Raw genomic sequence first — 12,912 nt, forward strand, 5'->3', positions numbered from 1 at the left:
AAAGGTGATATTCTGCCGACGATCAGGGGTGAGAAAACAAGCCCGAAAATTTCTGGAGTATACAAGTAGGCTACTAAGTGGGAAATACCCTTGTGTACGGTCTGCATTGCTTTTTATAGAAACAGTTACGTTTAGGCTGCTCACTTGTCGGACGCAGAGTTGTGTGACGTGTCTTTTCACGTGTGAACCCGGCTACCGAAACTGTCGTGAAGGAGCCTCCGTTGACTGACGCGTGGGCTCGTTGGGAAGTCCGTTTGCCCATCTGTACGTCGGTGTGATTTATCTCTGTAACTACTTCGGATATCAGTTGTATCGAACTTGACGAGTTTTGTAGCATTTGAGGTTTTAACGGTGGCGAATCTGAAGATGGCTGTCTTCTGGGTTGTTGCGCCGTGTAGTCTGGTAGTAGAAGTTCACCGACGTTTCAGAGTTCCTTGCGCCCTGATGATGGAGGGAGCAAGGGCATCTGAAACATCGGTAAACTTCTACCAGACTACACGGCGTAACAACTTAGAAGACAGCCATCTTTTAATAGTTTTATTAGAAACGGTTCATTACAAAATACTCTATAAACGATTTGGATTAATGAAACGTTGGTAAGGACGTACAAGGCCACACAGCCTCACAGCCCTGAGTAACATCACAGTCGAAGACCTCAGATTCCAGAGTATTGGGGAACGTGGTGCTGAGGGGATCATTTGGACATGTGAGAGTGGAAGTAACAGGATGACACAGACAGTTCCACAGTGAATAGCTTCATAATCTGTATTCTTCACCAAAGATTTTCAGGCTAGTGAGATCAGGGGTAATGAGTGGTGGGTGAGGTGTGTGGTGTGTATAGGGAGACTAGAAATACACAATTTAGTCGAAAAAACCCGAAAAGAAAAACAAACCGCTTGTTGAATTAGGCGAAAATTGGGGAATGAAATTATCAACTTTCAAGGAAATTCGAATGCGAGCATGGCCTGGATTTAACTGGCTTATAACAGGGTCCAATGGCGACGGTTTTAAGTACAGCAACGGACGTCTGAGTTATGTAAAAATCGGCTAATTTCTTGACTACCTGAGAGATTCTGTAAGGTGGCCGGTGTTTTTCCTTCATTCCGGACATAGCTACACAGTGGATTGCTTGGTGATGTGGAGGCTGTATGCAAGAACATAACGATTCGATGAAGCAGCACTCAAAAGTGAGTGGCTCCATTAAGAGCTTAACTCAGCAAACAAAGCTCGAATCACGTCACATAAATGTGAATCCTATGCTACATGAAGTTTCTTTAAGCCGTAGGACTGAACATCGAATATTTTGGCAAGTTAAAACAGGAATGCTGCTGCTGTATAGGATTTAGAATTGCAGAAGTGACAGTCTCTCAGGAAACAGTCACATGCAATTAGAATGGTAGAGTGGCACACCGAGACGTGATTATACATTGGCACCACGGAACATGTTCCGAAGTTTGTTTGTAGACGGATTTCTAATGCATGCACCAAGGTATTGACGTTAAGTTGTGAGGCGTGGCCACACGAAGGATATGTCTCTTGTTGGGGGATAAAGAAGAATTTGCAACGAAAAGCGTATTGATTTGTACCTTTTATCTGGGCATAAATGTTAGTTGCATCAACACGGAAATAGTATAAATTAAATCTATAGCAAGGTTTGGCGGAGAAATATCTTGGGAAAGATATGACACTTCAATGAACACGATAAAATATTCTCCGGCTATCAGTCGCGTCAATTAGGAATAGGGTCCTGACGTTTCAGACTGTCTTCATCATCAAGGTATGATGTGATGGGTGACGGCATCGTTGTGTCGCACCATAACGGCGTATAAGGGGCATGGCGACCAAATTCCGAGCGTTCTAGACCTCGTTCTTATGTACTTCCTCCGTCCGTCTGTTCCCAATGGAAAATTCTCCCAACGCCATTCAAATGTGAGGGTGTTTTATCTGAGCGTCTTTGTGTAAAATATTCCCAACGCACCTGCCGTGAATCGAACCGTGGTCTTGCAGAACATAGCCACGTCTTTTGCAGAATAAGCTGTAGACATCATCTCATCTGAATAAAATTAGAAGACTTCCACGTAACTTGCAGATAATCCAACATTTATCGAATTTATTTTTGGGGAACGAAAGAATAAGTATCGAAGGAATTCAAAAGTGCAGGGTCTTTCTTCAAATACTTACAGTTGCTGAATAGGTCAAGACCTCCTGCATGAATTAAATTGAAAGGTTAATTAAAATATTTGCAAATGATTGGCGTTGAACTCTATCGTGAGCCAGCTGACTTTAGTTTGTTTGTGCTCTTATAACAACTTGTTTATCTAAGATACACTTAATATTATGATACCATGTACGCTAGTTCTCCTAAGTAGTATTTTCTTTTCAGGTTTTCCGACTAATGCTTCTTTCCTTTTAAGTAAAGTAGGTATTAGTCTTTTGTTTCTGCATTTCAATTTTATATTCATTGACTGTAAATTATCCTTCAAATAAGAAAACTTATCTTAGTGGCTATACATTTCTATGCTGTTTGTTGTACCTAAATGACGCACGTTGTCTTAAGTTTGGGCGGTGGTTAAACACACATTCATTTATTACAGAGGTTCGTAGCATAAAACTAGAATTAATTAAATTGTGTTGGTGTTTTCTTGTGCTTTTATTGAATTGACGGCTTATCCAACTGGAGAGCATCTTCCAAGGGTAAGACACATTCATTTAAAGTAGGCTACGTCATTTTAATGCAACTGCAGTTGAGAGCAGTATTTTTTATTGTCGTAGTTTATTGTCTTAAGCGGAGGGTTTTGGGTTCTGTTCATTACGATCTTCAGTTTTAGAGACGGTATAGTGTAGTAACAGCTGAAGCAGAGTAATTGCTGTGCTCTAAATAATGCAATGCATTAACCCCCCCCCCTCACTTTTATTACTGCAGACCATGCAAGAGCGGTGTTTCGTAGCTTTCGGCGCGAGCCTTTCGCATTACGACTGATCTGCTTTAACGGATTTTCATTCACGATTATGATTATTATTTTAACGTCTTTGAGTTACGATTGTCCGACCATCGGTTGTCTCACATTCCGTTTTATCCGACGTGCTATGTCGGAAGGCTCCATTTTATCAACAGTCAACTTGGCATGTAGCGGAATGAATGTCTCGCTCCCACCACGCACCTTCTTATCATGCACTCAGTTGCTAAAGACGTTTTACTGTTGAAGCGCTGGCGTGTGACAGCTTATTTTTCTTTACTTTACCAGGTATATTTCATTAGTCTTCGACATTTTCGACCGTCCTTCGGTCTCGTTCAGTTCTGATGATTGGGATTCTACTGTGTTTACAAATTATATAAACACGTGGACATCATAGTAGTCGCGATAGGGAGCCTGACTGGAAGTGGGTTTATTTAACGAGCACTGCGATTTAATTGTGTGATGTATGCATTCACTGCCGCCATACATAATGTATGGGTATAAAGACATGGCCTATCGCCGCACCTTTTCATACGATAATAAACCCTTCTAGCTGTCAGAATTTCGGTCTGGGTGTGGGTGATTTCTCGAGGGTGTCGTGACCTGCAAGTAGCTCTGAGACGAGAGTTCCCCACTGCAGCGCAGCGGGTCCCAACGTTTTAATGTTTTCTCGCTGTTTGCTTATGACCTTTTTAGTTATTACTGAGTAACATTGAACGTGATTGGGAACGCAAATATGTTAGTTGCTCAACTTTAACTAAAATCTAGTTTAGGTGTTAATTTGGAAAAGTCAGGTGCTTGCATTCCTTATATTTACTTTTATAACCGCGTTGACTTACGTTTAAGCCAAGAAACGAAGATATGTGCTTTCACATGACAGGCGGGGAAGGGAACGGTTTTGGAACGTAATTAGAGCGATTTGTTCTTCATATCTAAACAGTTTGTTTAGAGTTTAGCGAAGTGTTGCAATTTTGGAACCTAATCAGATTTTAGAATTTGAGGTTCTCAAGGCGAAGATGGCGATCTTCTGGGTTGTAGCGCCGTGTAGTCTGGTAGAAGTTTACCGACGTTTCAGAGGCCCTCTGAAACGTTACTAAAATTTTGGCGGACTACACGACGCTACAGCCCACGGATACCAGTCTGTAATCAGACTTTTCGTACTCACACACGATATGCAGGTGAATGCTCTAGTAAGATGCCAGGAATTTGAATGCTGTTTCTGAATCGTGTTCCTGCATTGATAGGTATTGTGAAAGAAATGTTGGTAGATATACACATCAGCCAAGCTCAGCCGTATTTGTTAATTAAGAGTTCTGTTGCATGAAGAAATAATGCAGGTTGAATTATTTAATAGGCAGGTTGCATGGTTGCCATAGTAACGCTTGCCACCACACTGACTACATTACACAAACTCTATTCATGGTTAAAGAGCTCTTGCGCTCAAGTGCGAAACTTTAATAAGACCAGAACCAAATTAACGAAAATTTAAGTATTGAAGATTATACGGCGTCATAACCCAGGAGCAGAAGCAGTTCTGCTTATTGTTATTTTTTCTCTTTGTATTTGCCCATCTTTTGAAATTAATTCAATTATGCTGTGCCTTTAAAAGTTTCACAGACTTACTAAGGTTAATGATTTTATGCGCGTTGGGGGTTGTGTGGCCAAGGCATATAAACCTCACGTGACATGTGGATCTTGCACTAACGTTAAGTTGCAGTAACAGTATTTACAGTTGCCCATTTAGCTGCTGAAAATGTAGCAATAACCGATCTTTGAAGAATATGTAGGCAACTGCAAACACGAATATTGACATTATTACGATATAAGCCTATACAGGCCTACACAGAGTTTGATGCTTTTGTGTTTGGCCTGACATGGAAGGTAACTTAAATGGCCGCTGATTTCGTGATAAGCGACGTACCGCGAATTGAATTTGAGGGGGTATTTTGAGCGACGCCTTATTTATGATCTGTTTTAGATGCATATTACAGATTATTGGATTTCAGTGCATGCATTGTGTTATGAATTCATACTAGAAAGTTTTGTTAAGGTTTCGCCTTTTGTTTTAAGAAATTTAAATAAGATAAAACATATGGTGTGATGTGGTATATGACGTGTGAACTAAAACGAGGTAGAAAGGAAGGGTGGAAGGACCATGCAGAGAGATGTGGAAGGGAAAGAATAATGGGATAAAATGGCAAGAACATGGAGTACGTACGAAAAGGAATACGGCAAGGAAGAAAGGACTTCGTGTGATGTTAATGTAATAAACTGGAACTTAACTACGAAATTACATTAGCGAGTTTCATATATGACGACTTCATTTTGATGACGATGTTAGACTCGGAGAGGCTATTGCCTTATTACTCTTTTTGGCCCGTTTACCACGGCTAACCCATAAATTTAAATGTTCCAGCATAGTATGACCCGTCAAAGGTGACGGGAATTATTAACGTCTTTCTGTTGAACAGCCATACATTTATTCCCGCATTATATTTGCAAATTACATTGGAAGTACAAAATTCATAACATTTCTTTTTAAGTAAATTTAAATTGAAATGTCTTCACCAAATGCACCGTCACAAAACTGACCGCCTGACTCCAAATTCCAGACCCCTTCCAAACGCAGACCTCGCCAGACACCACCATAGGCGCCACAGTGGCTTCGTTTGCACTTCTTGCTGCCAGAGCCGTCACCATCAGAAATTATTTCTAGATTCTTACGCGTCGCTCGTACAGTTACGCAAGCTTGACGGACGTATTAGGGGTAGATTATCACCGAACCTCAGTTCATGGCGCCTTACAGTCTGATGTTTTTTTTCTTTTTGTAGGGCGGTGACGTTCTTCAAGAAACGATAACTGCAAACGTGAGTGAGGACGTCGTTACCCTGGAGTTCCAGCGCTCTGATGGAACTCTTATTACTCAGCTCGTCGACTTTAGAAATGTGAGTATTGTTGTTTTTTGTAGTAGTTTTCACGTTGCATTGTCTCCATCCTGGTGCTGATTTTTTGATAAAACATGTGATTTGTAGGCCTATACGCTGTTTGCACAAAGAGTGTAAAATAAACGCAGCATGGGGTAACATGGTTTCTGTTCGTCTGTATGTTTCATCTCCGAAACTTCTCGACGGATTTAGATTAAATTTCATATTGGGTCATACACTAATACAGTAATAATGTAATTTTGACCTATGTGCGTCCAATATAATCCCTCCAAAGCTGTATTGAACTTTATCGTTGTTGTCAAAAACGGCTTATGGTACTAAAACCAATGTGTACGTGATAAGTAAAATATATTTGTCATTAACATCAATGTTGTGGATATTTTTCGATCGAATCAATATTCAACGAGAGAGAACGATAGTTAATTGTCGACTCTGCAGAGTTATTTGTAGCGAGATATCAATGTTGTGTTGGAGTACATATTTTCACGCTTGTCGAATTGCGAGTTCAGATCGCGGTTGTCTGGGTAGTAGCGTAGAGTACTCTTGAGGGACGTCACAGTCGTTTCGGAGGAACGACTAGCTTCCACCATCTTTCCTGAAATAAGTTCTCCCGAAACGTTGGCATCTACCTACATCAGATCAGATCACAATCTGAATGTTTTAATTAAATCTGGAAGGAGATAATTCATAAGGTGGAGTCGTTTGTCGTTTTGTATGTCTACAGGTTTTACTTCCGGAATTCTATGAAATTCGAAGTTGTCGATTGATTTTAAATTTGTTCCATAACTTGATCGAACATTTAAATTTTCTCAAAAACAGCTTAACGAAATACAAAAATGAATCTGACCGTGAGAATCATGTATGTAGTGGGGCGAGTTGCCAACAGTGGATTTGTGTCTGTGATAAATGGACAAGGCCAGTGAGTGCGTAAAGCTGCAAAGGACACGCGTGTGATGTAGGCGTGTGTGTGTGCTCCAGTAGAGTACGCCCTTTCGCTGTGATTTCAAAGAGTTTGTAAATGCAATTGCTGTTGAAATTCGTGCTTTGGTTTGTGGCAGCCGGAGAGCCCAAAGTTAACATTCGATTCACGAACTTCTGCCGTTGTTATTTTCACATCAACCAGAGCTGTTTTCTCCCTCCATTTGTTGTTTATGTAATTTATTATTACTGTTTACTTATTGTTTCTTATATACGTTCTTCTATGCAGTAAAATATACGTTCTGTTGCTCATTTGTCTCCCTTGCTATTTGTTTCCTTTACACTTGGATTCAGGATATTCTTTGAACCAAGAGCGTATAGTTAATTCGTGTTATGAAGATCGTGTGTTCTGTATGCATTTTTTCCCGCAGAGGCTCCAAATGATCGGATTTCGATTACATTTAGCGTTTTGGGTCCAGCGCATTTAATTTTTGGATCGTATCGATACAGTACATGCCTAACTATACACAGGGCTCAAAAATAGAACTTAATCGATTTTCTTAAAAACGGTTTACCGTGAAATATGTTTCTGCAATACATAGAGCCGAGACCCAATTAAATTATGTGACATTTACTTGAATCAATGTTCTTAACAAGTGATTTCTGGAAGTCGCCGAGTTGTATGTAAATATCGTTATGTGCATTACGCATGGTTTATGAATTCCTAAAACTTTTATTTGACGTATCTTACACAAATACGTAGCCAACTCCGACATAATACATACAGGGTGGGCAGAGTAAAAGGTTAGCGAACTGGACTTTCGTCCGCAACGTTAAGATTGTTTCTATTTTGGGCTTTCCTGTATTTGGCTGTTATATTTAATACTGTACATGTATAAGTTTAGGTAATCTGTTTGTGTAATATTTTTCATTTTTATTTCATTATTATTGTATGTATTATAAGTGTTTGCCTGTTGTTGGCTTCTTGGTGCTGTTGTCAAACACTTAAATAAATGAATTGAATTGAATTGAGTTGCTTTAATTGTTGTTGTAGTTCTGGACTGACATATCAGTTCATGTTCTCAGTGCGCAAACAAGGAAGTTCGGTTAATACTACTTCTCTCTACGACGTGTGTAGATTCCTGAAGAATGTTGTGATCAAGACACGTTGAAGAGAATGAAACAAAATATATGCCAATTTTTATATAACATGTTGAATATCCAGTTTATGCAAATCTACATCAGGACTCAAAAGAATTCGTGTTAATTTAGATCCTAAAGTAAGAACCGTTGGAATTAATCGGAGCATTATTAGTTGCACAACGCAAATTCCACATATAAAGGCTGGTTAGAATGCGTCAGAATATTCAAATAGGTTATGTAGACGCTATTTGAAGTTCAGTTACACCCTGAAGAAAAAACAGAACTTTAAAGAAATTAAAGTGAATAAATGTTACACTTAGCAGTACTGAAATAACACAAGAAGCGTGTATGATGTTTCAGCAGAATCTATCAAGAGATTAAAAATACACGCAGGCTAAACTCTCTATTCCCTTAAGTAAAATGCCTCTTAACGCGAGCCGAGGTAAAGCGGAATGAAAATGGCTTTCACTCTGCTCTGACGACCGTGTTCTTTTGTAGTATTATTGGTCAATGTAAATAGAAATGGATGAATTAGTGTGTGAAGGAATGAATTCATGATTTCGTGTAATGATTAGTGAAGCAGACGGAAAATTCTTTACAAAACGCGGTGTGAAGGAAGCTTCATCTTCCACAAAACACACGTTATCTAACGAAATGTCAAGTCTCGGGCCTATATAAATAATTTAACTGAATACATTGAAGTTATTGTTATATATAGAGATAAAGCCATTCAGCTTGGTAAGAACTCTGCCGTGTGGACGGAGGACAAACATGGAAGCGATGTAATTTAATTTCATAACGCGTCCTTTACACAAATATTTAATGTACAAAAAATGAACTGGCAAGGTGAAACGACAGGAATCGCTCATATGAATAAAAAGTCGTAACATGAGAGCATTACGATATGAAAAACCACTCTTTTCACTTGATAACGTAAGTAAATTGCCTTGCTAGATAAACAGACACTGAGTTTAATTCGCAACGTCATTTTCACGTCCGTGAAATCGCTTGTCTGGCCGAAGTCCCCGTGGGAATGGGGGAAGACAACATGGATGCAACGCACACCGGACCAATTTCCGTAATGGCGTAATCACCCACACCACTCCAAGCTGCCATGTCATTTCATTCCTCATGGAAACCGCAAGCCTCTATTTTGCCTCTTTCTCACAACAGCTTCAGCATGAAGATAATTGCAGACCGTGGAAGAGCATCACAAACAAACACAGAAAGGGTTTCAGCGCCACAAGCTTCAGTTCACAATAACTTGTGTCATATAAATGGGGTCTCCAGGTTTCTTTCCAGTAATTCAGTTGCGTTATCTTACATTTTCTTTGTTATTTGACTTCTTTTTATTATGTCCCTGTAACTTCTCATGAAACATGGAGCTTATCTAGAAGAGACCACAGCAGTGCATCTCGGCACGTCACCGCCGCTGCGCTGTGTTTCATCGCATTTCTCGACAGCCATGTTTCACAGTTTTCTTTGACTACAGCGGATTTTGTTCTTCCATGTTGTATTTTTCGCTATCCGCATACAAACCAGGACCGTGTGAAGTTATGGACGGCAAAGCCTGTCTAAACCGGTACATGGATTTAGTCTGTGTTTTACCGTAGCATATTGGACAGGCCTAATTTGTCTTAATAAAGAAAAAAAGCATAGCATGTAGAAACGGGAAGGAAAGATATGATATGTAAGATTTGAGGTTTTCACAGCGGTGAGTATGAAGATTTCTGTTTCCTGGGTTCTTGCGCTGTGTAGTCTGGTCGATGTTTACGAACGATTCTTTGCCCTGATGACAGAGGCAGTATGACCTCTGAAACGTTTGTTAACATCGACCAGACTACACGGCGCAACAACCCAGAAGACAGAAATCTTCATCGCCCTGATGACGGAGGCAGTATGACCTCTGAATCGTTCATAAACATCGACCAGACTACACAGCGCAACAACCCAGAAGACAGAAATCTTCATCGCCCTGATGACGGAGGCAGTATGACCTCTGAATCGTTCATAAACATCGACCAGACTACACAGCGCAACAACCCAGAAGACAGAAATCTTCAAAGATATGATATGTTTTCTCTTATGTAACCGTGTTCAATACTCTTCTTTGTGGAATCTGTGGAGGAACATTAGTGTCCCAGATGGAATACATTTAAACATGGCCGTGGACATGAAATTTGCGTATTAATTTAAGGTTCGTCTGGAAAGGTAGATAAATAAACATACATACATACATTAAAATTAAATCCGTGGCGTAACAGCCCTATGAGAGCCAAAGCCGACTAGCTTGACTGCTGGCCTCACGTTCACACGCCTAAGCAGAGGTGAACGATCATCCAACCAGATACAGGATGACGTGTGGTCAGCACGACGAACCCCCAGCCATTGCTAGTTTTCATGACCGGTACATACATACATACATATACGAAAAAAGAGAAAAAGGCAGTAAATGGAAGAATATGAAAATGTGCGTGCTGTTCAGAAACTCTTTATCATCTGCATGTATTTATCATTGTGGTATATATTACCCAGTGTTTCATCGTAACTGGAGCACGTACCTTTGTTTAGGTCTGTTCGTTTATGTACGCCTATAGTCGACCGCGATGTTCCGTATTAGGCTCAAACAGATTTTGAGTGACCGGAAGATACCGTAGCAGAGTCCTTGGCAAATCGGTGTGTTGAAGTAACATTGTTACTCAGAGCCGTCTATTATGTTCATATATCCATTAAGTCAAAAGCGTTAGGTAGGCTATAACATGGTGCTGAAATAAGTTTTCATTACAGATGGAGTAATCACTCACCCTCGTCTGCACATTTCTGCCCGTCTCTTCTATCAACTTTTCATCATTTCCTTTCATTATTGTATGAAACTCGTCGCGAGGCGCTCAACTCAGATCCATGATAGACAGACGCTAATTGACATTTATTAGTAACTTGAGCCAGGAATACCACCCGTTGTGTTCCTGTGTTGTGCACATTCCTTTGTGAGCTCGCGTTTCTAAGAACACTTTTTATGTATTTTATTGAAATAGCATGTTATTAAGTCTTATCAATTGCTCGCCCTACATTTCACATTGTATGTTCAGACTAGCTGAAGATGAGACTTACGGTTTCGATCCCAGTATCTGCAGGACTGAGTTTATTCTCTTCTTGTGACGTTTTATTTTGTGGGCATATGTATTCTTGGTTTTTATATGTTGAACGTTTTATTACATATTATTAGAGCCTTATTATCAAGGATTAGATGGGCGGGACAGTTAGCACGTGTTGAGGAAATGACAAGTGCATACACAATTTTAATTGGGAAAACCTGAAGAGAAGAGTTTGTTTGGGAGATTTACGCTCATATCGGAGGATATTACTACTACAGATCTTAAAACGGGGGGAAAACTGAACGCACTTTTGGATTTCATAGAAGGCGGGTAATTTCTTGACCAATCGAGTGACGGTTGGCTACTCAGAAAGGTATCTACCGCACATAGTTCTTCGTAGTGAGTATTTTTTTCTCTATGTGAAGCTGAAATCGAACTTCATTAGATTTCTTAAAACGGCTAATCTCCGATACAGTAGGAAGCAGAAAGGTCCATGCTTGAATGTATAGATCTCATTAAATAAATTCTGCAACTTTTGAAGATTACAGAAGACTGGAATTTTCATACCCGCCGTCGTGAGAACCTCAAATTTCACTCAGTAGCTTTAATTTTGAATATATATTCGTGAGATTGTCTTAACAGTGAAACTATTTAATTACTTAAGTAACGTTCGTTTTAAGAAGTAGAAAAAAGGTGTTTTAAAAACGACCTCGGTCTCTAGTATTTAATAATTCAGGTTTTGAATGAAAAGTTTGTGTGTGGATGGCCGTCGTAATAACGGAGTTCCCTCGTCGCTTCTCTTATGGACCATATTTCGTTTACGTAGTTTCAGATGTGAGTGGAGTGAGACCAGTATAATTGTATTCATTTCGATTATTTATATACAAATTAGGATCCTTTCCCGTGCTGTGGTTTCTACCTTTATTCTGCGCGCATAACAACTATTTTTATTTTCAGTCGTGTTGAAGGTGAACAGTTTACAGTATCAGATTTAGTTATGTATAGCCATTACGTACCTTTGTGGTTAGACCTGTAATTTTAATTATTTTGTCTTAATGTTTCTGTTGAGATCCAAATGTAGTTCGGCCCAGTAGGTTTATGTCTTCTGGTGCTAATGAAATTTAACTGTTCTCATTTAATTATAAATTAAATTATGGAACCGAGGAAGATTGTATTAAGTTTTATTATCTGCATCAAAATGTTAGTGGGAACAGATTCTGAGATGTTTTATAACAATTCATGTGAATCGTGGAGTTGTATTAGAGATTAATTTTCTTGAATTTGACGGTTACTGAACTGAAACGTTTATTGGTTAATGGGATTGAGGTTAGCGACTCTATTTATTTTAAAATAGAAGTGTAAATGTGATGTAGGTGTATTGTTATGGCGATGTCAAAGTAAACCGTTGTGATGAAGGTGAGACTGGTACATCTAAACGACTTATGTCGTCGTTAATCGAAATTACGGTTTCAGTCCTTCTCATGTCTGAATTTTGCCAGGCTTCAGTCACATGCAACTATATCAAGACATGATCGATGTTGAGGTTTGATGGTGGTGGTAATGTAACCTACTGACTTGTGTAAAACGATCTGATTTTTCCCTCTTCCCTGTCTTGTCCTCACTTTTTGTTTCTTCCTGATTTTCATCCATTGTTCTTCCGGTGGTCTGCCGTTGTTATACATTGTTCCGACTTTGTCAATTAATTCATATTGTCTTTATTTCCTCTTACAATATTTTACACAATAGCGTTCGCCATTTGTTTATCAGCGTCTTCCTTTGTTTTGTGAATGCAGAAAATGATGCATATCGATCGTATGCTTTGTCTGTCTAAAATTTAATTTCCTTATTTTTACT

The 12,912-nt window shown here is 39.4% G+C and overlaps 1 protein-coding gene across 1 annotated transcript in view; it reads left to right on the forward strand.

Moving 5' to 3' along the window:
* oaf (BRICHOS-like domain-containing protein out at first) overlaps nucleotides 1-12,912 on the forward strand; it is a 110,739-nt gene that overhangs the window by 16,255 nt on the left and 81,572 nt on the right. The window contains exon 2 of the mRNA XM_022072619.2: nucleotides 5,789-5,902. Coding sequence (XP_021928311.2) covers nucleotides 5,789-5,902 — 114 coding nt within the window. The remainder of the gene's footprint in view (nucleotides 1-5,788; nucleotides 5,903-12,912) is intronic.

This window comes from Zootermopsis nevadensis, unplaced genomic scaffold, assembly GCF_977971745.1.
Source record: "Zootermopsis nevadensis isolate Lab colony 2312 unplaced genomic scaffold, Znev_1.0 Znev_ptg000017l, whole genome shotgun sequence".
Classification (NCBI taxonomy): Eukaryota; Metazoa; Arthropoda; class Insecta; order Blattodea; family Termopsidae; genus Zootermopsis; species Zootermopsis nevadensis.